Here is a 26,617-nt window from a genome sequence, read left to right as displayed (position 1 = left end):
TGCCACTACAATTATGGACTGCATATGATAAGTACAGCATTGAACTTGTAAACTCATCCTGCTGCCATCCTGCTGCTGTGGCCTTTGAAACATGCATTTATTACCTTACAAAAAGCCCTCAAATCCCCTACCCTTTCTCCCTCTTTTGTGCTGGCCTGGCAAAATTGACCAGTGGTCTAACCCTACTTTCCACCTTCTTGCCTGTACCTCAGCAGTTAAACATTGCTGGGGAAAAAGACCATATGATGTCATTAGTAACATCTGCAGATTGTCTTACTAATACTTTCCATTTTGCTTATAATCTCCAATGTCAGCATATTTAGAAAAAGCAAGTGAAGTGCTTGACTTTTTTCTAGCATACTTGCAACAGTTCCTTTTTATGCATAACTCTTATCCTTATAAAAAGCTGTTATGTTGTATAAAATGAGTTGTTCCCTCTGCATGTATTTTGCATATCTAATGTTCCTGTTTTTATTAATTATTTTACTATAGTGCAGACTCTGGATATCCTTTTTTTTTTTTTTTTTTTTTTTTTTGAGACAGGGTCTCATACTGTCACCCAGGCTGGAGTGCAGTGGTGCAATTTCGGCTTACTGCAACCTCCACCTCCCAGGTTCAAGTAATTCGCCTACCTCAGCCTCCTGAGTAGCTGGGACTACCAGCCCATGCCACCACGCCTAGCTGATTTTTGTATTTTTAGTAGAAACGGGGTTTCACCATGTTGGCCAGGCTGGTCTTGAACTCCTGATATTATGTGATCTGGCTGCCTTGGACTCCCAAAGTGCTGTGATTACAGGCATGAGCCACGGTGCCCAGCCTGGATATACTTTTTTATCTGAATAAAAGGTTATGTTATGTTCTCTGAGCTCTTAAGCTTTGATAAACAATCACTCTTCATAGAGTTCTCTTCATTTCTGACATGATACAATATCAGAAATAAGGACTTGATTGAAATCTTTTTAGTATTCAGCACATGGAGCTGATCAGAGGAGATGGCAGTGTGTCTTGTAGAAACTAAGTAACATAGGCATTTTCCTCACAAATTCTCTGCAGATTCTTGCTGCATGTGGATTACAGCCTAGACCTCTGATTTTAGAGGACCTGTAAGCATACAGGGTTATATTGTTAAAGTATTCATTATATGTTATAATAGCCCTTTAAAAAGAAAGATACTGTTTTTAGATAAATACTGTTATTTTGAGGAAAAAATGTTGAAACCAATCAGCATCAAAGTTCTGATTCGTAAAGGAAGTGCTTATTATACGACTTTTTTTTGTTTTGTTTTGTTTTTTGAGATGGAGTCTCACTCTGTCACCCAGGCTGGAGAGCAGTGGCAAAATCTCGGCTCACTGCAAACTCCGCCTCCCGAGTTCACACCATTCTCCTGCCTCAGCCTCCCGAGTAGCTGGGACTAAAAGCGCCTGCCACCACGCCTAATTTTTTTGTATTTTTAGTAGATACGGGGTTTCACAGTGTTAGCCAGGATGGTCTCGATCTCCTGACCTCGTAATCCGCCTACCTCAGCCTCCCAAAGTGCTGGGATTATAGGCCTGAGCCACCGCGCCTGGCCTATGCTACTTTTTAATGAAGAGAAAGTATATTGCTGCCTCTTTCAGAAAGCAGCGTCTGTTCTGAGATTGAAAACTGTTGTGTTCTTTACATAGTCAAATGTTTGCTGCAGTTTGCTAATAATAAAAACATATTAGCAAGTTAAAGTAAGTTAGCAAATTTAACAGTTGTTAAAAATTCTTACTGTTAACATCTAGAACAAATTACTACTTTGTGGTTATAGAAGAAGAAAAAAAGACCATCTTAGTGGAGCTGGATACCCACTCAAACTCCATGTAGTGGCTATCTCAGGAGACTTGCAAAACCTGAGCTGCCTACATGGCACGAACTTATATGTACTCTAGTAAAAAAATTGTTAGCTTGAAATAAAATAACAAATTTGATTAATAGTCTCTTTGCTGTTGTCCTTCAGTGGGATCTCAAGGAGACAGGTAGTATTGACCAGAAGACTTAGAGTGAGAGAGATTCTTGTGGAAAAAATGTGCCAGGGTTGTTCTTTGTTTACACTGTCCACGGAATATAAAACTTTCAAATAGTAGGGATCAGAACATCAGTGTTTAATATTGCCACTGATCTGATACCAGAATCTCATAGTAGGCAGTTAAATCTTAAAAACAAACCTCCAGTATCTGCATTTAATTGTATGTAAAAGCTTCCCTCCACCTACCAAGGCAGTCTTCTTCCTTGGTTGCCATACTGCTTCTTTAACTATTTTAGCCTTTAAATGCTAAATTAGGTTTTTCTAGTTCACTATAGTTTGCATATTTAAATATTTCCATTCTTCACAAGAATTATGTGCATTTTAAGCATGGTTGAAATTTGCTGCCAGAACCATAACTTTAAAATTTGGAGATCATTGTAGATTCATGCGGTTATAAGAAATAATATAGAGATCTTGCATACCTTCCACCCAGTCTCCCAAATGATAACGTGTGTGTAACTACAGTATACTGGACATTCCTCCCCCTTTTTTTTAGGAGAAGTTACAGATTGCCTCATAATCCTGTGGGGATACTATGTGGCTATGATGAGTGATGACTACACTGAAATAGGAGAACTAGATGGTTTCATGATAACCTGATTTTTTTAAATCCAGAGCTGTCTGAACTGGAGGATTCAGCAGAACAACAGTATCCACATTTAATTATGCACGAAGTCCCCTTTTCTCTACCTTAAGCAATTAATTTCCTCCCAAAATTCAATGTGGAGGAGGTTAGAAGGCACATCTGGTCCCTCTGCCCTCCCCTGCCTTTACTTTAAACCACTGGTTTTACCTGTTTTGTAATGTGGAGGTTTCACTGGCAATTTTATTTCAAGAAGAAAAAAAGAATTCTAATGTTTAAACCACTGGATTAATTCAGTAGGCTTTATTAAAGCTAAGACATGAGGCTTAGGAAGTTAGAAAATATCCACCCCAGTCATCAAAAGTATATTGCTGTCCATCCCTGGAGATTTAATTTAAAAGAAAAATAGAATACATATAAAAATTTTGCAGGAAAAAAGTATGATAGAAAAATGTGCCTAGTATAGTATAAGAATTTCTGTCAATTCAGTAAGTAAAATCTAGCAATATTAGACAAAAATAATGGTATTAACATTTGTATCTTCTCTTGACAGTTTTAATTGATAAAGACCAGAGTCCAAAATGGAAACCAGCTGATCTAAAAGAAGTTACTGAGGAAGATTTGAATAATCACTTTAAGTCTTTGGGAAGCAGTGATTTGAAATTTTGAGGTGACAGGCTTTTAAGGTATATTTTGTAGCATGGGTTGGCAATCTACAGCATGTGGGCCAAATTCAGCCTGCTGCCTGTTTTTATATACCCTGTAAGCTAAGAATGGTTTCCGCATTTTTAAATGGTTGGGAAAAGAAATCAAAGACTAATATTTCATGACGTGAAAATTATCAGAATTCACAAATAAAGCTTTATTGGAACTAGCTGTACTCATCTGTTTATATATTATCTGTGGCTGCTTTGAAATGAGTAGTTGCAATAGAGATGGTAAAGCCTACAAAGCCTAATTATTTACTGTCTGGTTTTTGTCAGAAAAAAGTTTGTCAATCCTTGTTTTAGAAGATGGAAAAATGTGAAGATCTTTAGAGATTCTCTTGAGTGGTATATCTAATTGAAATGGGATCTTTGTTTGGCTTTTGGTAGTGGCTTGTATGTTGATGAAATCAACTTAGGTATACAATATAAAAAATAAAGACCCTGAAAATTGTTTTGGTTACTGTGTTAATGCCTCATAGAATTTTTGTTTTGGATACTGTGTTAATGCCTCATAGAATTTTCTCCATATATGAGTGTGTTTTAAAGTAACTGAGTTACTGTAGCAGAAGAGCTCCTTTTATAAACATTAGAAACCTTGGGCAGAGAGAAAAGATTTTTATTAACGTCCCTCTTCAGTATTAACTCAGACTTGGTCTTCCCTAAAATAATCAGAATACCATCCCATGGTGAAACTGAAAGGATTATTTTCTTGTTATTTGTGATATTTGTTAATCTGGTAGAATGAGAAATTAGGAAACTCCAATCTCTTAGATAGAGACACTCTGTTTTTTTATAATTTACATAAGACTTTTGTGTGATAATTATCCTTACAAACAAGGTTCAAGTCAGGAGAAAAAAATTAATTGAAAGCAAGAAGACTTTTGCTCAAAAGATATATTCAATAATTGATAGTGTTAATGAAGTAAGTACTTTTTAAGGTATGAAAGAACTAAAAGGTATTCCAGACTCAGAACCTTAAAGTTCTAGGCAAGAATAATTTTTAAACTAAAGGTAAGTTTATAAATTAACAAAGTAAACAAAATTTATGATTTTGTTTTTTGTTTGAATTTTTGTTTAATTTTAAAGGTAAGTTTATAAATTAACAAACAAAATTTATAATTTTTTGTTTGTAATTTTTGTTTATAAACAAAATAAATTTTTTGTAACTTGTTATAGTTTCTCCTTCGTCCCATACTCTTTAGAAACTAAGTGAACTTCAGGTTTGTAAGAACAAAAAGCCAACGGAACTGAAAAAGACATTAAAGATCATGTCCTGCACCCTTCTCATAGATGAGGAAATGGCAGCCCAGAAGGTATTGCTTTATGTTTTCTCAGTTCTTAATCTGTTTTACGTGAAGCATTTTTCTTTCAAATAATTCAGTAACAGATCTGGAATAAAGATGCCATGATATCGGATACATTTACATTTATACTCTTAAAGGTCCTAAATTGGACCTGAATGATCCAAGAAATTATTTGTATAAATGGATTTTTGTTCTCTATATTTGTTAACAATGCAGAAAATGTTGTCTTTTATATTGTTAAAAAATTCAAAGTACACACTGTCAGAAAGCATTTGCTTCAGTTAAATAAGAACTCACACTAGTTAATTGCAACTGGACTTTTATTGTGCAGTTACAACAACAAATGTTTTCAGAAAAATATTTGGAAAAAATATACCACTTCATAGCTAAGTCTTACAGAGAAGAGGATTTGCTAATAAAACTTAAGTTTTGAAAATTAAGATGCAGGTAGTGCTTCTGAACTAATGCCCACAGCTCCAAGGAAGACATGTCCTATTTAGTCATTCAAATACAAGATGAGGGCATTGTGATTAAGCAAACAATATATTTGTTAGAACTTTGTTTTTAAATTACTGTTCCTTGACATTACTTATAAAGAGTCTCTAACTTTCAATTTCTAAAACTATGTAATACGAAAGTATAGTTTCCCCATTTGATAAAAGGCCAATGATACTGAGTAGGATATATGCATATCATGCTACTTCATTCAGTGTGTCTGTTTTTAATACTAATAAGGCAGTTTGACAGAAATTATTTCTTTGGGACTAAGGTGATTATCATTTTTTTCCCCTTCAAAATTGTGCTTTAAGTGCTGATAACCACAGGCAGATTGCAAAGAACTGAAAAGGCAACAAAAGTAGAGAATTTTAGGATCAAAGGCATGTAACTGAAAGGTAACAACAGTACATAAGCGACAACTGGGGAAGGCAGCAGTGAAATATGTTTGTGGGGTTAAGTGAGTCATTGTAAATAAGGAATTTGCACATTTATTTTCTCTGATAACCTGCTTCCATGTTGCCACCTGGAGGCTCTTTGTTGTGCTGGTAGAAGCCCATTTGCCCTTACTCTGGATGTTCCAAATGTTTCCCTTTCCAGGAGCTAGTCAGTCTTTCAGTCATCTGTTTTATATGTCTCCTGCCTTCTCAGACAGTCCTTCTACTCTCTTTTATTGTTCATGAAAGACCTTCAAATTGAAGTAAAGCCCATATTTCAATATAAAGATATGAAAGAAGGCTAATATCCTATCAGTGATATTCTCATCCATCTTGTCATGAAGGCCAACCTATACCATGATAACTACCACATGTAATGTAAATTTGTTTATTCATCTCTCTTATTCATTTATTCATCTTTTTTCATTTGTTTATTCATCTTTCTCCCATTTGCTCCTGTCTTGATTTATCCACTAGCTCACTGATTATGCAAGCCTTGTAGTTCATATATGTCATGGGTTAACATATAATACAGCATATATTTCAGACATAAGTGTTTCAGAAATATTGTACACAAGATATTGTACTCTATTAAAATGTGATTCAGGGACAAGGGAATGGTGCTTGGTGATAAAACTATACTGCCATAGTTGCTGAGGAAGGGCAGCAACAGAGATCAGACTTCTAGTTGATATGGATCTGGCAGGCATCTCTGTAACACCCCTGGGAAATAGTGGCCCAGGGCACAGAAGGAACCTGAAATTAAAATATTTAGATACAACCAAAACTCACTTGTCTGTCCCTATGTATACTGAAAAATTTAGTGGGGCATGCTGCTTTACCTGGCTTTGTGTTTTCACCATTGTACTTATTTTATATACCTAATTGTACATTTTAAGCAGCAGATGACCTTGCGGCAAAAATGTCTTGGTGTGAGATGCAAAATGAATGAAAAACAACCACACCTAGGCTTTTGTCACTCAACCTAAACTACTCTTCATGACCTGGAAATGTTTTATACTTATGGGAAACTTTCTGCCCTTAACCTTATAACTTCAGATCCTTGTATGAATGGGTTTGGTTGTTTTTCTATTATATAAATTGTAGATTGCAAGTACAATGGGACAGTACAAATCCCGGGACTCGGTAAAATTAGAGTTGAATGATGAGGTGTCCAAAGGCAACTAAAATATGGCATATTTCAAATAATGTTTTCCTTGCTTATGTAACTTGGAGAATTCACTCTATTTGATTGTGGGTTTCAAAGTATTAGTGTTAAAATTAGAGGTAGATTTTCTGCCTGCTTACAAGACAAATACATATTTATCTCATTAAAGAGGTCATAAGCCTTTTTTTTAACCTTTATATTTCAATACCAATGGTGTATTGTGGATCTAACATACACAGGCTTAAATAATTTCCTTTCCATTTAAACTCAATGTCTACCAAATCTTGATGAAAAGATAATTCTAGAAACTGAAGTCTTAATTTTCCAACAAGTCATGTCTTAATTTCTTGTTCTCCCTCCCAAATTTTCTGTTACCACTGATCTTCAAACAGTACTTAATCCTTTAAAACAAAAAGGTGTGTGTGTATGTGCTGTGACAGTAAAAAAGAAAAAATAGCTTCCCTAAAAGGTGTAGCCAGGCTTATGGAAACAGTATAATAGGTGGCTATAAATGCCCTATAGGCTTGTGTTACCACTAAAAAATAACAAAAACCCAGAAAAGGAGTACTCTCCTCAAAGGACAGTTTTATCTTTTCCGTTTTGCAATACAACTGTAAATCTTCATGCATTATCTGGTCTATTTTAATGGCGACCGCCTTACTAGTCAAGAAAAAACTGGAAATAAATGCCCATATTCCAGCCCTCTGTACCTCTGAGACAGTAAAGCTTAATACACAATTAAAACTGAAACTTTCTACCTTGCAGACTTTCTGTTATTTTTAAGATTTATTGGATTGCTCTTTATAAAAGGTACGCATACTTGTTTTCTTGTATAGTTATATCACTGGGCTTAATTCAATGCAATAAACACTAATGTCATGGCTTCTATAAACTGTTATCTCTAAGATGGCTTTAGGCACAAAGTCTGAGTCGTCCAGTAACAGCTGTAATTAGTTAGGGCCCTGAGGTCCAAGGTGGTAGTTACACTTCTCATCATCTACAAAAATAAATATCTTATTAAAGACAGGGTTCATTTGTGTCAAGAAGTAGAGATCCTTGACAAACAAGACTTACTGTTAATCACTATGACTTGAGTGCCATTCCCGTGCCAAGAAATTTTAGAAAAGCCCTTTTCATATCTGGACTTTTTTGGGTATAAATTAACAAAAATTGTTATTTTAAAGGACAAACTTCAACCATTGGAATTTGGGGCAGTTTTTATTCCTTAGCATTTTCTTTGGTGATGCCATTACTTAGGAAGAAGTGCTGTGACATTCAGCTGATTATTGGGTGTCACAGGACCTCTGTTCAGCCCTTCAGATGACTAAAATCTAAGACTAAACAGAGAGAAATTGCTGTTAACATAGAAGTACTTAAAATTTAACATAGAAGTACTTAAAATGCATTTCATCCTAGTTGTTCTTACACTAGTGACATTATCGTAGACACATTTTTAAATCCAGATAGTTATTTGTACTTTTTCACACCAGTTTTTGCTTTTGTCACATTTATTCAAACTAGCACCTCCACAGTCAAAGTGTTGTCATCCTACAGCCTCAAGGCCCCTCACTCTCAATGTATGGAATGTCATGGTACTTGATGTTATTGCATGCCCATTGCTGCAAGGCATCACACAAGATATCCTGAGACAGGCGGTGTGCATATTCCAAGATCACAATATTGGTCCCTGGAGGTTCCTTCACTTCCTCTTTGACATTAACTGGAGAAGGCATCCTAGGTAGACATCTCTCTTCTGGCATAAAGGGTTCTTCACTCTCATGCTGCTTCTCACCTTCATATATGGTAGGAAATGGGAAAGTTTGCTTTGATTTCATGCAGCCCATGTTATGAAGAGCTGTTTGTGGAGGAAGCAGTGGCAAAGACTACTTCCAGGCCATCTTTAGAAAACAATGAAATTTGTCCATGTGATGTTGACCAGTGCTTTCCCTCTCCAGGGCACTTCAGTAATCAATGTTCCCTTTCACCACTGTTCACGTGTAGTGTTTACCTGTCAAGAGAAGGTAGGTTTCATTTTGAAGTTACAGAATGCAAAATAGTGTATGATTGAGTGGCATGTAAAAATCCTTTCATCACTTTGGTCACATGGAAGAAATCTGAGGTAAAAACAGCTTTATCTTATCAGAAAAAAAATCACTCAATAAAAATGAAAAGATAATCACTCAATAAAAATGGCAACTTGCAAAATAGGAAAACATTTTTTTCAAGATCTTGCATATTTTATAAAACTGAAAACAATTCAATTTTTGCTAGCTTAGATTTATCTATACCAAGGGTTAGCAAACCATTGGGCCAAATTCCAGCTACCTATTTTTGTACAGCCATGCTCATGTGTTTACATGTGTCCATGGCTGCATTCATACTACAACAGCAGAACTGAATAACTGTGACAGACCATGTGGCCCACAAAGCTTAAAATATGTACTATCTGACCCTTTACAAAAAATGTTTGCTGAGTCCTGATCTATACTGTCAAGCAAAACAAGCACATCAAAATTTGTTCCTCCCCAAACCTCATGAACCTACAGATCTTGGACTACTGTTAGAGTCTGGGTTTATCCCCTGGTCACATATTTACAACTCAAAGAGTAGTAAACAATGTTTGCTTTACTCTAGTGCCACTTCTAAACAATATAGGTTACATATAGCAAAGCCACCTATTGACTGTTCCCTGTGAAATTGTACAGAAGCTCAGATTAAGGTTAAAGGTTTTTCCTCCTAAATGTCTCATTCCTACCCTTGTTTGATGTTTGGTCAATAAATAGATGACAATGCTTGTGATGTGCCTTCTAAGCCTCCCAAGTGTGTGTTATCACAGAATGAACTTCTCTTAAAGGACTTAAGGATAACTAAAACAATACAAGACAGCTTCATTTTAAAGAGGACTAAGTGTAAGAAGCACAGGTAATCTCTATGAATGAGATTAATGGTCCCTGATTGTATCTTAGTTTTGGGACTAAACATAGCTCCAAAAATTCATAAAATCTGTTTCTGAAAACACTTTTTTTTTTTTTTTTTTGAGACAGGGTCTTAACTCTGTTAACTCAGGCTGGAGTAAAGGATGCAATCATGGCTCACTGTAGCCTGGACCTCCTGGGTTCAAGTGATCCTTCCACCTCAGCCTACTGAGTAGCTGGCCTGCAGGCACAAGCCACCACGCCTAGCTAAGTTTTTGTAGAGACAGGGTTTTGCCATTTTGCCCAGGCTGGTCTTGAACTCCCGGGGTCAAGTGATCTGCCCACCTCAGCCTCCCAAAGTGCTTGGATTACTGGCATGAGCCACTGTGCCTGGCCTGAAACCACTGATCTTAAGGCAAAAGCTTGCGTGCATCTAATTCATTTTTTAATAGTTTGTAATTAAAGATGTCCAGAGGAGGTGATGTTTGCCAGGTCTACCACCATATATTATTCTATAAATTCTACCCAGTTTCTCATAATACTACATCTGTTCCTACCCCTAATAAGAGTGATATGAGGGTAAGAAAGGAAAGGCAGTCTTCTGCTTTTAATTACCTTTAGTTCCGTATGCCCCTGTATGCCCTGCTTCACGCTGCATACTTCAGAGATGTTAATTTTAAAAGGGAAACAAGTTATGTGTGGTGTCTGTCTTGTTTACTAGCCTGAACTGAAGATGGGGACTGTCTTGGTTGTTAATCATCAGCATGTTATGATTTTTCATAGTGTCTATTTTTTACTGTGAGGGATGGTTAAGGGAATTGGACACAGTTAACCTGAAAAAAATTACTTAGAGAACTCAATGAGTGTCAGATAAATAAAAGGCTGTGAGTGGAACCATCAGTGGAACCATCAGAATATTCTGTTTTTTAAGACCTTTTGTTTTTTTCTTACCCTAACAAAGTAGTGCCAGATTTGTGCATTTGCCAAAACCAGTTTTAAAACCAGACAAAATATATGTTGCCATTATTTTCAGGCATAGAGCAACAAGCAACACTGGATTGTGATCCCTGAGAGAAGAAAAACACAAGATGTTAAATCCCACAGATGGTCATTGTGGGATTCTACCTGGGGGTATCTCCCAGCATTACCATGGGAGTTGAGCCCCAGGAGAGTCAGAGAGTGGCAACTCTGATGGAACAGAGGTTAGGGTTACTAAAACAGCTGGAATTTATAAGATAGAGTTCAAGATTGGGAAGAGAGGCAGAAATCTGCATGAGACTTGTCAAGGGTACTGGGATGTGCATGTCCAGGATAAGGATCTGCAAAGTGTTAGCAAACGATTACTTCCTCTAGGACTTAAGAGTTGAACAGTGACACCAGAAGTTATACAGTACTTAGAATCCTTGGAATTGCAGCCTGAGTGGAGCAATCTCATTGAACACTTTCGTATTTAGTTACTACTCAAGAAACGCGACACCTTAGGAATCAGTAGTATACCCTAAACAAGGTTTGGCAAGTGTTTTCTTAAAGGGCTGTGACTTAGGCTTGTGAGCTAGGATGTTTGTGGCTTCTCCAAATTCATATATTGAAACCTAATACCCAACGTGATAGTATTTGGAGGTGGGGCCTTTGGGTGATGATATTAGAGTATTAGTGCTCTCATGAAAGAGACCCCAGAGAGTTCCTTTGCCCCTACTGACATGTGAGGCCACAGTGAAAAGCTGTAAACCACAAAGCAGGCCTTCACAAGACACCATATATGCTCATGCCTTAAACTTGGACTTCCCAGCCTCCAGAACCGTGAGAAATAAATCTGTGTGATTGATTGATAAACACCCAGTCTTATAAATACTCCATACTAGTCTCTGGTATTTTGTTATACCATCCTGAATGGACTAAGACACATAGGGTCTATGTTACCACTACTCAGCTCTGCTATTATAGCACAAAAGAAGCCAGATAATATATTAATATTAAACAAATGGGCATGGCTATATCCAATAAAGCTTCCTTTACAAAAATAGGCAGCCAGCCTATGGACCACATTTGACTAAGTTCAAACAGAAATAATCCCCTTTAACAAGAAATAAAACAACAATACCATTTAAAGGAAGATAACATAAGCCAGATGCCTTACAAGGTATTATTCACAATGCCTACCATTCAATTAAAAAATTACTAGCCATACAAAGAAGCAGGAAAATCTGACCCATAATCAAGGAAAAAAAAAAAAAGACCCAGCATTTCTTAATAGAAATTAATAATAGAACTTTAAAGTAGCTATTTAAGTATAACCAAGAAAATAAAGGAGAAACTAGTGAACAAAAAAAGAATCTCAGAGAAATGGAAATTGTAAAATAAAAATGGAAAATCAGTAACTAAAATGTCCAAGATGTGAAATGAAAAATTCATTGTGTGGACTACTGAATGTTGGAAAAGATAGGATTAGTGAACTTGAACATAAATCTATAGATGTGTCCAATCTGAAAAATGGAGGGAAAAGATTTAAAACATAGAGCAGCCACTAAAGAGATAATGCAAGTATGACTTATGAGGAAAGAATTAGACACGTTTAACCCAGAAGAAGACAGGAAAGGAAGAACATTGGGGGTTGGGGAGGGACAATTAGAAAACCAACATATGAAAAAGCCTTCCATGTGAAAAATTACCTGAAAGAAAATGGACTAAAAATAACAATTGAAAGGCAGAGATGATCAGACTAGTTTAAAAATCCAAACCACACATATATAGTCTTTTCAACGAGTGCTGGAACAACCAAATCATCCGTATGCCAAAAAAAAAAAAAAAAAAGCTGGACACAGTTCTTAAACCCTTCACAAAATTAATTTGAAATGGATCATAGACCTAAATATAAAATAGGACTCCTAGAAGATAACATAGGAGACAATCTAGATAACCTTGGGTTTGGCAACAACCTTTTAGATTCAGTGCCAAAGGCATGATGTGTTAAAGAAATAATTGATAAGTTGGACTTCACTACAAAACTGCTCTGTTTAAGACATGGTCAAGAAAATGAGAAGACAAGCCACAGACTGGGAGAAAATACTGCAAAAGCATATTTGATAAAAGATTGTTATCTAAAGTATACAAAGAACTTTTAAAAGTCAACAATACAAATATGAACAAGCTAATTGAAAAATGGGCAAAAGATCTGGACAGACACCTCACGGAAGTCTTCTTACATATAGATGGCACATAAACGTGTGGAAAAGTGTTCAACATCATGTCATTCAGGAATTGTAAATTTAAACAGTGAGATAATGGCAAAAGCAACAGAACTCTCATTCACTGTTGGTGAGAATGCAAAATGGTACGGTTACCTTGGGAGGACAGTCTGGCAGTTTCTTACAAAATGAAACATTCTTACTGTGTATGATCCAGCAGTTCTGCTTCTTGGTATTTACCCAATAAGTTGAATGCTTAAATCCATGCAAAAATCTGCATATGGATGTCTGTAGCAGCTTTATTCATAACTTTGAAAACTTAGAAGCAAGCAAGATGTCCTTCTTGGTGAATGGGTAAACTGTGGCACATCTAAACAATGGAATATATTCAGCATTAAAAATAAATGAATTAGGCTGGGCATAGTCACGCCTACAATCCCAGCACTTTGGGAGGCTGAGGCAAGTATCATTTGAGCCCAGGAGTTCAAGACCAGCCTAGGCAACATAGCAAGACCCCGTCTCTACAAAAAAATTAAATATGAAAAAAATTAGCCAGGCATGATGGTGCACACCTACAGTTTTAACTACTCAGGAAGCCGAGGTCGCTTGGGCCAAGGAGTTGGAATTGAAGGTTGTGGTAAGTTAAGATTGATTGCACCACTGCACTCCAGCCTGGGTGACTGAGCAAGACCCCACCTCAAAAAATAATAATCCAGCCATGGGAAGAAAAGGAGGAACCTCAAATACTTATTACTAAGTTAAGCCAATCTGAAAGGGGTACATGCTGTATGATTACAACTATATGACATTCTAGAAATGGCAAGACTCCGGAGACAGTAAAAAGACCAGTGGTTGCCAAGGGTTATGGAAGAGGCTGAGATGAATAGGTGGAACAGACAATTTTTAAGGCAATGAAACTATTCTATATGATACTAATAATGGATTTCTGTCATTTGTCAAAAACCATAGGTTGTACAACACCAGGAATGAACCCTAAAATAACGTGGATTTCAGGTGATTGCGATGTGTCTAGTGGGAGATGCTCTGTGTGTGTGTGTGTGCGTGTGTGTGTGTGTACACAGGATACGTGGGAACACTACTTCCTGCTCCATTTTTCTGTTAACTTAAAACTGCTCTGAAAAACAGTCTATTATTTTTTTTAAAAATACACCCACTATATGCTATCTATAAAAGATACACAACTTAAAACTGACAAACCCACAAGCATAGCTGGAGACTTAAAACATTACTAGAATAGTCAAAGAAAAAATACGTGTTCTGAACAACATTATGCTCCAACTTGAGTTGATATTCACAGAACACTACACCCAACAACTATTACATATTCTTATCAAGTGCATATGGAACATTCACCAAGATAGACTATTGGTAGTCTCAGCAGATTTCAAAGGCTTAAAACATTACACAGTACAATTTCTAACCACCCCAGAGTAAAATATCCAGAAAAGCCTCATATATTTGGAAACTAAACATATTTCTAAATAACCCATGGGACAAAGAAGAAAATCACAGGAGAAATGAAAATACATTTTCAACTAAACGAAAGCCAAAACATCAAAATTTTGAAATGCATTAGTTAGAGCTTAGAAGGAAATTTATATACTTAAATGCTTATAATAGAAAAGAAGAAAAGTTTAAATCAGTGATATAAGCTTTCACCTTAAGCTAAAAAAAGAAAAGCAAATTAAACCCAAAATAAGTAGACAGAAATAGGTAAGAACAGAAATCAGGGAAGCATACGATAGAGACAACAGAATGAATGCTGGTTCTTTAAAAAGATCTAATAGATACATCTCTATACAGACTGATCAAGAAAAGTCACATTAAGATGTGTAATGGGCATTATGACATCTATATACATTTAAAAGGCAAACAGGAATAATATAAACAATTTTATGCCAATATCAAATTACCAAAATTGGCACAAGAAAAAAATGATAGCCCTACATCAATTAAAGAAATTGTAAATCTTTCCAAAAAGAAACCTCCAGGCCCTAATGGCTACACTAGAGAACTCTTACCAAGTCCATTACGAGGAAGTAATACCAGTCTTATCCAAACTCTTCAGAAAAGAGAGAAAGAGGAAAGAAAGATTTCCCGAATTATTCTATATGAGGCCAGTATTACCAAGAAGACAAAACTCCACAGGCCAATATCCCTCATGAACATAGACCCAGAAGTTGGCAAATTGAATCTAACGTGTAAAATGGATAAAACATGATGACTGAGTGGATTTATACCAGAAATTCAAGGATATTCCAAAGACAATAAATATAATTCACTATATTAACATAAAAAAATCAGATGATCACCTCAGTAGAAACAGAAAAAAAATTTTGATAAAATACAATTTTTTATTTTTAAAATCCCAGCAAAGTATTAATAGGAAGGCCTTCCTCAAAAGTAATGTTAGTGGTGAAAGACAACACTTTTTCCCTATGACAGGAGCAAGGCAGCAATAGTCATTCTCATGATTTCTGTTTGATATTTTACTGGAAGTCCCACTGAGTATGAGGAAGGGAAGACATACAAAGCATAAAGATTGAGAGAAGGAGAAAACTGCCATTATTTGCAGATGACAAAATTGTATAGAGAAAATTTTAAAGATTATATGGCCCCCCCCAAAAAATATTTACTGGAATAATTGTAGCAAGGTCTTAACATATAAAAGTGACATATAAAAAGTAATTTCTACAAACTTAGCAGAAGATGAAATTAATGCCATTTGCAATAGCATCAAAAACATGAACACTTACGGATAAATTTAACAAAGCATATGAAGGAAAACTGCATTTTGTATTGTGTACGTTGTACGTGAAAAATACAAAATGTTACTGAGAAAAAGTAAAGAACCTAAATAGATAAACGCTGTTCATGATCTGAAAGACAATATTCTTAGTCCTCCCCAAATTAACGTGTATATTCGGCAAAATTCCAGCAGGCTTTTCTGTAGACATTGACAAATGGATTCTAAAAGTCCAGTCAAAATCCCAGCAGATTTGTTTTATATATATAGATATATATATATATATATATATATATATATATATATATATACACGGAAACACAAACTAGAATGGCCAAAACAATTTTGAGAAAGAACAGTAATTTGGAGTACTCCTATTATCTAATGTTAAGAATGACTATAAAGCTACAGTAATTAGTGCTATATTGACAAAAGGCTAGCCACAAACCTATGAAACAGAAACAAGTCCAGAGATACACCCACAAAAATATGGTAAATTGATACTTGGTAAATTGATACTTGACATGTCCAAAAACAATGAATGCAAAAAGGATAATCTTTTCAACAAATGGGATTGGAACAATTGGACATTCATATACTCTCCCCCCACCAAAATATACCTTATACTTTATAGAAAAATTAACTCAAAAGGGATCATAGTTTTAAATGTAAAATGTAAAACTATAAAACAAGAAGACAAAATATTTGCGATCTTGGGTTAGGAAAAGAGTTCTTAGATGTGATACCAAAAGCAGGAACCATGAAAGAAAAAAACTGGTAAACTAGACTGAATCAAAATGAAAAAGATTTGCTCTGGAAAAAAAAAACACAGTTAAAAGATTGAAAAAAACCCAGCAAATATAAAAAATATTTGCAAGTCATCATCTAGCCAATAAATGAATCCAGAATATATAAGTATCAAAACTCAATAGCAAGACAACAACCCAGTTTAGAAAACAAGATTTGAAAGATTTAGGCAGTTCACTTGGTACCACCTATAGATAGCAAATATAAGTACATGAAAGATGCTCAATATCATTAGCCATTAGGGAAATGCAAATTACAGCCATGATAAGAAACCACTATGTAGCTGTTAGAATGGGTAAAAATAATACCAAGTGCTGGTGCGTATACAGAGCAACTGCACTCTCATACATTGCTGGTGGGAATGCAAAATGACATGGCCTCTGGAAAAGTTTGGCAGTTTCTCACAAAGTTGGAATAACCATGTAGAAGACCCAGCAATCCCACTCCTAGAAATTTACCCTAGATACATGAAAATTTGTGTTCACATAAAAAATTGTATGCTGGCTGGGGACGGTGGTGCATGCCTGTAATCCCAGTATTTTGGGAGGCCTTGGTGGGTGGATCACCTGAGGTCAGGAGTTTGAGACCAGCCTGGCCAACATGGCAAAACTCTGTCTCTACTGAAAATACAAGAAAGTTAGCAGGGCATAGTGGTGCACACCTGTAGTCCCAGCTACTTGGGAGGCTGAGGCATGAGAATCACCTGAATCCAGGAGGCAGAACAGAGGTTGCAGTGAGCTGAGATCACGCAACTGCACTCCAGCCTGGGTGACAGAGTGAGACACCATCTCAAAAAAATAAAGACAAAAAATTGTATGCAAATGTCTGTCACACAGCTTTATAATTGCCAAAAGTTGACAACAAAGATGTTAATGTACACCAATATGGATGACTCAAAGGCATGCTGATTGAACAAGCTAGTCTCAAAAGGTTACTTATTTATATGACATTCTGGATAAAGGCAAAACTATAGGGACAGATGATAGATTAGTGGTTGACAGGAGGTTGGGGGTAGACTGTGACCAAAAGGGCAGCAGGAGGGACCTTTTTTGGAGTGATGTAACTATTCTTTATCCCAATTGTGGTGGTGGCTGTAACAAATCTAAACATGCGTTAAAATTCATAGACTTGTTCACCAAAATGAAGTCAGCTTTACTGTATGTTAAAAATCTTAAAAAGTTATTTTTTAAAACCACAATATAATTACCCACACTAAGATTGCTAAAATTTAAAAAACCCCAGTGCTTAGTGTTGGTGAGGACATGCAACGCATATATTGCTGGAAGGAATGTAAAATGGTACAACCATTTTAAAGAATTCCTTGGCTGTTTCTTAAAAAGTTAACCACGCACTTACCCTGTGAACCAGCCATTTCATCTCTAGATATTTATCTAAGACAAATGGAAACATAGGTATTTTAAAAATCTGTATACCAATATCCATAGCTTCTTTATTCACAATAGTCAAAGCTGGAAACAACCCAAATGTCCATCAGTAGGCAAATCAAATGGATAAACAAATTAGGGATATCCTTAAAATGGAATATAACTTGACAATTAAAAAAGGATGAACTATTGGTATGTCAAACCACATGGATGAATCTCAGACATGTTGAGCCAGATAAAAAAGATGGATCATATTTATATGAATTTCAAGATTGGACAATAGTGACCCTATGAATAGAAATCATAGTAGTGATTCCCTTTGGGTGGGAAGAAGTAAGGACTGTTTGGAAGAGGCCCTGAAATAACTTTCTAGGCTATTAAAAAATTCTATATCTTAATTGGCATGTTAGTTACATGAGGTATATGTTAAAACATGTTAGATTGTACCTTTAACATCTGTTTACTGTATTTCACTGTAATTTTTACTTTAATATAAGAACAGTTTTTGAGAACATTCTGGGGCACCTAAATCCAGGGGACTGATGTATTTTATCTGAAAAAGATTGCCTATGGGCAGCATCCAGAGCGGACCAGCTCCCTGTGCTGGAGGACTCCAGTGTGAGGCCTGCTGCTTCCTTTCTACATTGGCCTGAAACCAGCCCAACTCAGTGGTCATAATCTTCTGGGCCTACCGAAGAGCAAAAGCCTACTTCTAGTTCTTCCAGTTGCCAGTTCAAGGGCTTTATCTGTCAGTCACTTCCTTTGGGAACAGGTAGAGTGCTTTGATTTAGAATGATGGCAATAAATGAGAAACCAATTTGAAATTGGATGTGAGAGTCTTTTGTCCTTTATTGTGTTGTTCCTGAACTTGTAGCTAAGGAGGGTAGAGAGAGGGATATATAACCTTATCCAAGGAAATAGATTAGTAATACTTCATCCCCACCACACTTTAATTTGCACATATTTCTAGAGTATAGGACCCCAAAAATACCTAGATATTAAAATATGTTGTTAACCTTCAGCTGGTTTAGCCGTATCTATTAAGGATAGAAAACAACTGTTCTTCAGTTACTTACCACATCTGCTTACTAATTTATGTTATGTTTATCATCTCTTCCCATCTAATAGATGAAACAGGCAGATAGGTCTGGCTCTTCCACTTGCTGACCCAGAGTTCACATGGCAAATAAGAATGGAGCTGTCACTCTGAATTCCAGCTTCTTCTTGGAATAAAAGTGCTCCAACAGTACTTTATCCAATCCAGCCTATGTTTTTAAGTGTTAACTTTCTCCCTTTCTTGAACTTATAGAACCTCTGTCCCATCTTTGAAGTTAATTCTTGCCGGTAACGACTGAGATAGCTCCTTCCCAGGGTCTCTGTTTCTTTCTTCTCATTGCCCCTGTCCTTGACCTGATCTCTGGGCTATCAGCAAGAGCGTGATGGCCCAGACCTTCTCAGTCTCCCAAACAGGTCTCTGGGTACTACTACCCCAGGACTAGTTCTCAAATCTGGCCTTCAAGTCCTGTGTTGGGAAAAATGACACTGATATATTCATGTAATTAGGTAATCATCTGGTCCAGTAACTAGCTATCTAATGGAATTGCTCATGGCATGCTGAGAAGGTGCAGCTGCCCTAATTGAATGGATTAGTAAACTGCCCCCACATATTTGTTAATCAGATTTTCATGCTATAGTTTCCATCCCACAGAAGCCTCAAGATTTATCATGAATAAAAAAGCATCATCCTTAAAGTAAGAGCCAAGAGGGAAAAAAAAGTTCATGTGAAGCATCTACTGTTCATAGTAGCAGCTGTTTAAATACTTTTAAATACTTAAAAGGCAGTTACAATACAGTACTTTAAATACTTAAAAGGCAATTACAGTATAAGCCTGCACACCAATGAAGAACAAACTTCGTATAATTTCAATCACTCCTAATAAGATGGTTGATTCATAAGGAGGAAATAAAGTTTCAACAATGTTAGCCATTAATGCAAGTCAGTGGTTAGGCAGCTATGATTAGCCTTAAGATAGCAGGTGTGATCAGCTGTCCTGAATTAATTTTTAGTCTGTTATTCATTTGTCAGGTTGGGAAGTGACTATGGTCATCAGTTGAAGGTGTGATTGATACATTAAATGCTGCATATCAACCAGGAAGTGTTTTGGCCTTCTTGTCATTTTAACTGGCTAATTACAGAAATATAAAATGTTTGTTTAAAAAACACAGTTTCTCAAAAATATTTAAATCAATCTTTTATACCCTAGTTCTCAAGATACACAAAAGAACTATCAGAACATCCCTTAACCATCCAACCAGTCTATATTGAGTGTCTACTATGTGTTTAGAACCTGTGCCCATAGAATGTAAGTGCTTCCAAAATTAACAAAATCAAAAGGAGAAAGAGAATATAATTTATTCAGGCTATAAGTATTAAAATCTAACAGTGCCCTTCCACCCACCACTCCCTCTCCCTCTGTCCCCTACCCCTCAAATGACAATGCACAGACACATATATACACATGACAGTCATACATGAGGAAAAGAAAGCCCCTTTACGTGTTTCAATGTTATTTGAAGCCTCAAAGCACTAAAAATATAGAATGAGCCCTGACACTATCCTCAGGAAGAGATCTAGCAACAACTGGGCCTTCTGTTGGGTCCGTCAAAGAAAAAATGTGATTTACTGCAGCTACCCACCTTTTTTGTCCTAGAGCCAGGGTCTCAGTCCATCGCCTGGGCTGGAGTACAGTGGCCAGTTGTGGCTCACAGCAGCCTCGAACTCCTGGGTTCAAACTATCCTCTGGCTTCAGCCTCCTGAGTACCTGCGACTATAGGCACATGCCACCATACCCAGGTTATTTTTTATATTGTTTGTAGAGACAGCCATGTTGCCCAGGCTGGTTGTGAACTCCTGGCGTCAAGTGATCCTTCTGCCTTGGCCTCTCAAAGTGCTGGGATGATAGGTGTGAGCCACCATGCCTGGCTAGCCCATTCTTTATAGTTCATTTTGTTGCTGTGTTCCTCCATTCTGGGTGCAGTGTCATCAAAAGGAGTAAATTCCTTGGGAATATGCCAGTGGAAGGTATCACAAAAAGGCCATAATTTGGACATGAGTTGGACCCAAACACAAAGCCAGCAAAAAAAAAAAAAAGTAACTTCTAAAATCTGCTCTGTAAACGAATAGGCTGCTAACTCCCCAGAAGTCCATCTTAAACACTGGATTAACAGGGATGGTTTATTTTACCATTGTCCCATTTTATGTCATATTCTTAAGCCTTTACACAAGTTTCTAAGATGCCTTATATCTCAAGTTATTGCTTAAAATTGGTCTCACCCTGAATTAATGTAAATATATAATAAAAACCATGTTATGGTCTTTGAAAAAGTTTTATGCATATATATATAAAATGTCTTTCAAATTTCAGTGTAGATGTGATTAATAAAAATACCAATTCATTAAAACATAACTCGAGGTGGGCAGATCACCTGAGGTCAGGAGTTCAAGACCAGCCTGGCCAACATGGTGAAATGCCGTCTCTACTAAAGATACAAAAATCAGCTGGGCATGGTAGCAGGTGCCTGTAATTCCAGCTACTCAGGAGACAGAGGCACAAGAATCACTTGAACCTGGGAGGCGGAAGTTGCAGTGAGCCATGGTCACGCCACTGCACTCCAGCCTGGGCGATAGAGCGAGACTCAGTCTCAAAAAAAATAAAAAATAAGTTTATAAAAAATATATATATCTCAGTTCCTAGTAACATATTTGTCATTATATGTTCTCTAATAATGGATATTAAGAATATACTTTCTTGTAGGGCTCCGTGAAAACTGGACAGTAAATGGAGGTCTTTGTACTGGGAGTATTGAGAATCATTCACTTGGACTATAAATTCACAACAGGATCAAGTGACATTGGTTAAACAGGCAAACAGAAATGGACACAATTTAAATGTAGTGTTCTTTGTCTTTCACCAAAAAGGAAAAGCTACAAAATACTGTATATATGACTTTGGTCAGTATGAAGGTCACCGAAAGAACACTACTGTAGGGACCTTAGAAACTGAGAAGTCGGTTTCATCCTTAGGCACTTAGAGCACACACACTGTACAGCTGGTCACTGACAGGATGGGCTCAGGATGACTCCATGTGGTCACACTTGGGGCCAAAATTTCTCAATAGAGAGGCAGAGAAAATAACATTGTTAAGAAATGAGACAATGTTTGAGATTCTAATAAACCTGAATAAAGCGGTATGGTATGATTTTATCTGTGAACTGGGCTCTACCTCAGTCATCTAAAAATTGTGATTTTGGTCGGGCATGGTGGCTCACGCCTGTAATCCCAGCGCTTTGGGAGGCCAAAGTGGGTGGATCACCTGAGGTCAGGAGTTCATGACCAGCCTGGCCAACATGGTGAAACCCCATCTCTACTAAAAATAAAAAAATCAGCCAGGTGTGGTGGCATATGCCTGTAATCCCAGCTACTAGGGAGGCTGAGGCAGCAGAATCGTTTGAACCTGGGAGGCAGAAGTTGCAGTGAGCCGAGATCGCACCACTGCACTCCAGCCTGGGTGACAGAGTGAAGACTCTGTCTCAAAAAAATAAAAATTGTGAATCTATATGTAAAGCATCTAGAACTTCCCTTGGAACGTGGAACATGTTCTGTGTTATTTCCATTCCTTATCTCTCCAGATTGTCTCCTAAAGCTACTAACATCTAATTATTAAGTGTTGTATTATATCTCCAGATTATAATTGAGGAAAGAGAATTATAATCTAAGAATGACAACAGTAATTTAGGATTTTGAACAATTAGATGATAGACTAACTGTTGAACAGGCGATAGATGTCTTAAGTCCAGGTATCAATACTTCATCTCATTTACCAGGTCCTCCAGGTAGAGGAAAAAAACCACACACATACACAAGCAGGTATTTCCCTAAGCCCTTCTGGGCTTCACTCTGGCTACCAGGTGGCTTCATCTGGCCACTCCTATTTATGGCCATGAATGTTGACCTTCAATCTGCAGCAGTTCCTCCAGCACCATAATATAAATTCTCACAGAAAAATGAAAAGGAGCTCTGACCAACTAGTAAAGAAAATCTGATCTAGAACCTCTTCCCGCTTTATCATTTTGTTAAGTTGGTAGATAAGCCCCAAATTCTAACCACCTCCTCCAGTCACATTTCTTTTGCAAACTCCTGTGCATACGTGTGTTTAAATCTGTTCTATTTATGCCATTACTCTTTTATCAGTTTGATTCACAGGCCTTGGTCACAAACCTAAGAGGGTAGAGGACAGCTTTTTTCCTCCCCTACAAATTCAATTTCTATTAGTCTTTATGTAGTAAAACCACTTCATTTTAGAACAAGTAGGAGGCATAAATTAATAAAAGAGTGTTAAGTGCTGTGCACTGAATTAAATTGTAGGCAGCAGTATATGTAATTTTGAGCACTGAAAAGAATCATTACTCTGGTATAGAGACATGGAAGAACAGTGTTCAAATTCACTAGGACTCTAGGTCAGAGGACCAAGAAATTCAGAAAATTTTGCCATTTAAAGTTTCATAGTTCTTTCATGATCCATATACTCCACATCTTTACCTAAAGAGTTACTGTATGGTTCCTATTTTCTGTGGCCTAACAGTACAGTGTCTTGGGGGAAGAGAGGTACATTTAATGTAAACATTTTTTAAAGCCCTGTTTTTACCCAATGGACTTAATTTCTCACTGATACAAGGAAATTTCCTCTCCCATCAAGTGAGTCTCCTTGGCTCACCCATTCTCATTTCCTACTTCTAGTCCTCCTTTAAGTTGAAACACACCACCTCGCCTTTATCTCCACCCAGCACCCTTTCCCCTGTTCCTTACTTAAACCCAAGTACTATCTTTGAGGATAGGGGAAGCCCCATCTCCTTATTGCAGACTTCCCAGTCCTCCTCCCACCCTTCCTCAGAATTCTGTTCTTGAACTGAAGTCTAGTCTTTAATTTATAAGTGCTGTCTCCCCAAATGAGATTAGATATTCCTCAAGGGCAGGAGTTATTTTTTTCTTTATTTTTTACAGAACAGTTCTCTACATCAAGGCGATTAATGAATGCTTACTAAAGTTTTCCTATTTATCAACTATCCATGTGCCTATAGTATGTTAGATGTTGGGAAGAACACAGTGAAATTTACATAGTTCTGCCTCTTGCAGGCTGTTTACATGCAAAGACTACAAACTTGCAGTAGTGTTTGGGCCAGTGTTTTGTTGGGCCAGTGCAGTGTTGAAACTGTTCTGAATTAGAATATTTCTAAGCTAGGCATTCACTCTTTGGGTCACATATCTGTTACTCCCTCCCATTCAGCTTCACTAATTTATGTTACCTTCAGCCCCTTGTGAAACACTCTTAATTTCACAACTTTTAACGTACAAGGAATAAATTCATTCTTAAAATACAAGGCTCTTCCCATGTGAGATACTGATTAGAGTTATTTGCTACTGCCAAAACTTTTAACATTATAACACCATGAGTGGTTCTACTTCTCAACCACCGACTTAGTGCATGTTGTGCATAGTATACTTACTATATGGAAAGTATAGTAAGAAAGCCTCATTTTAAAATTCTCAAATCCAAGGATAGATGGCGTATTCTAATGAGAAGGAAAACAAAACTGCTCAGCAACATTTTGCTCCCTTAAAAGCAAATGATTTTCAAGCTGGAAAGTATGGAAACCTCACTAAGAGAGAACTAAGGTGCAAACAGAAGAGGTCATTTTAAAATAGTCCATGCCTTCACATTCTGGTGAATTATATTCCAGGGTACCAAGAGAACCTGCAGATGTCAGCACAGAACTATTCTGACAACCTCTATAAAAACATGGAGAAGAAGGGCAGTCTCAAGAGACTAGAGATTCAAACAGAACTTTTTTCCCCCAGTGTTTTTATTTTTAATATTCAAAATTAAAAGAAAGAATTAGAATTCCTAGACTTTACAGACTAATAGTTTGACATCTATCTCTGGCAAAATTCAAAACTTAAACATTAAACAAGGAACAATGAGGGGTGGAGGAAAAGACTGGGGATTTCTAGGGACTAACAATTTGCTAAGAATCATTCATTTTTAAACTAATGTTATTTACTTTTGTGGTAGATCAGGGAATGTGCAAGATCTTTACTTTTCAGCAAGACATTTTTCTCATAATGTCCTTATGGAGAAGACTGCTCTATGGACTAGAATAGTTTGATAAGAAAGGGCTGAGTCCAGCTAATTCATTAGTTCAAGCAAAATCTACTGAAGGCCAACTAGATTTCCAGCCATTATTATACTTGGCACTTTCAATACTTTGAATTTTAACAACCACCCTGAAAGGCAGATGTTACCTCATTTTATTGATACTGAAGTTTCTCAAGGTCACAAAGCTAGTAGGTGTCAGGGCCAGACTCCAAAACCAGCCTCCAAAAATCCAGGACCATTCCTACTGTGCCACAGGTTTCTAGAGGTACCACGGTCACAGCAAAAGGACTTGTCCTATCTATTATCAGTGACTTGAATGTCTGGTGAATAAATTCAGCAAATGTGTAGGTGACACAAAACTGAAAAGTAGAATTAACATGATGAATGACATAAGATTAAAACGTCTATCTAACAAACTGCAAACCATACAGAGGCTTTACGTAATACAAGCCAAGAGAAAAAAGAAATTCAGATTCAAGAAATGCTTAACTGCATAATTTAAAAATTAATAAAGCCTACCTTTATTTTTGTCTCCTTTGCTTGACAGCAAAGCACACGGAGTATGGAGGTGAGGTTTTTAGTCAACTTCTGAGTATTTACTACAAATGCCAATTAAGCAATAGATTATTTTATTTGAAGATGGCAGCTCATTGCACCCTGCACTGTTTGGGTTAAACTGACTTATTGAATTCAATTTTGGGCTAAGGATCTTTAGCACAGAGAGGGGTCTTAGGTAAGGAAGGAAACATAAAAACTAGTATTTATTGAAGATAACTAACATTTACTGACTCCTAGGCACCTCTACTAAGTACTTTATTAATATTATTAATTTAATCCTCACAATAACCCTAGGGTTAGACAAAGTATATTATTCCCATTTTACAGATGAGAAACTGAGGCTCGGATCTGAAAGGCTGTCAAGCAAAGGAGACAAAAATATTATTTTGTATCACTTTAGACCTTTCATTTCTTAACTATTTTTGGGTCATGGACCCTTTTCAGACTGACTAAGGTTTCAGATCCTTTTTGCAGAAAAATCTTGTTTCTAAGTTCACAGTTGGAGCGCTATTGGCCAGGTAGGACTAACGAGAAACAGGTACTGCTTCCTAAGTGATTGTCAGTTCAGCGTAAACAAGGCCTTGCTAACAACAGAAAAGGAGGAACCCCTAAAAATGTAATGAGCTTCCTGTCACTGAAGTGTTCCATCAAAATGTGGCTGGCCTGTCAGGAGTGCTATAGAGGAGATAATAAAATGGATTGGAGGTTGGTCTACAATTTTAAAGCATCCTTTTGTTACAACATTGTGTGGACCTAAATAAGTAATGATTATAATTTTTGTTTAATGGCAAAACAAAATTAAAAACTGAAATTATTCCTCCAGACCATTCTGCTTGAAAGCAGAATGCCTAAATAATGTTATTTGCCATTTATGATAGCCATGTTAGGTGTTTGAAAACAGCCTCATCCAAAGGGAAAAAGGAATAGCCAACTGTTGATCTTGGTTTGATTTATACTTTGTCATAATAAAAGTAGATTCCATATTCCTCCGAATTCTTATCTAAAAATTTCCCTGAGAGAGCTGCCACATACACTAGATCC

The 26,617-nt window shown here is 36.7% G+C and overlaps 2 protein-coding genes across 21 annotated transcripts in view; one reads left to right on the top strand and one right to left on the bottom strand.

Annotated features, from left to right (window-relative positions):
* HIBCH (3-hydroxyisobutyryl-CoA hydrolase) overlaps positions 1-3,797 on the top strand; it is a 139,478-nt gene extending 135,681 nt beyond the window's left edge. For all 5 annotated transcript variants that reach the window (XM_055379247.2, XM_055379244.2, XM_055379246.2 and 2 more), the window contains one exon: positions 3,187-3,797. In XM_055379247.2, coding sequence (XP_055235222.1) covers positions 3,187-3,302 — 116 coding nt within the window. In that variant the 3' untranslated portion in view covers positions 3,303-3,797. The remainder of the gene's footprint in view (positions 1-3,186) is intronic.
* Positions 3,798-7,943: 4,146 nt separating this feature from the next.
* The window catches only part of C11H2orf88 (chromosome 11 C2orf88 homolog), a 323,752-nt gene continuing 305,078 nt past the window's right edge, over positions 7,944-26,617 (bottom strand). For all 16 annotated transcript variants that reach the window (XM_055379250.2, XM_063695393.1, XM_063695392.1 and 13 more), the window contains one exon: positions 7,944-8,752. In XM_055379250.2, the coding sequence (XP_055235225.1) occupies positions 8,301-8,588 (288 nt within the window). In that variant the 5' untranslated portion in view covers positions 8,589-8,752 and the 3' untranslated portion in view covers positions 7,944-8,300. The remainder of the gene's footprint in view (positions 8,753-26,617) is intronic.

Source organism: Gorilla gorilla, chromosome 11 (assembly GCF_029281585.2).
Source record: "Gorilla gorilla gorilla isolate KB3781 chromosome 11, NHGRI_mGorGor1-v2.1_pri, whole genome shotgun sequence".
Classification (NCBI taxonomy): Eukaryota; Metazoa; Chordata; class Mammalia; order Primates; family Hominidae; genus Gorilla; species Gorilla gorilla.
This window is presented reverse-complemented; position numbering and strand designations above follow the sequence as displayed.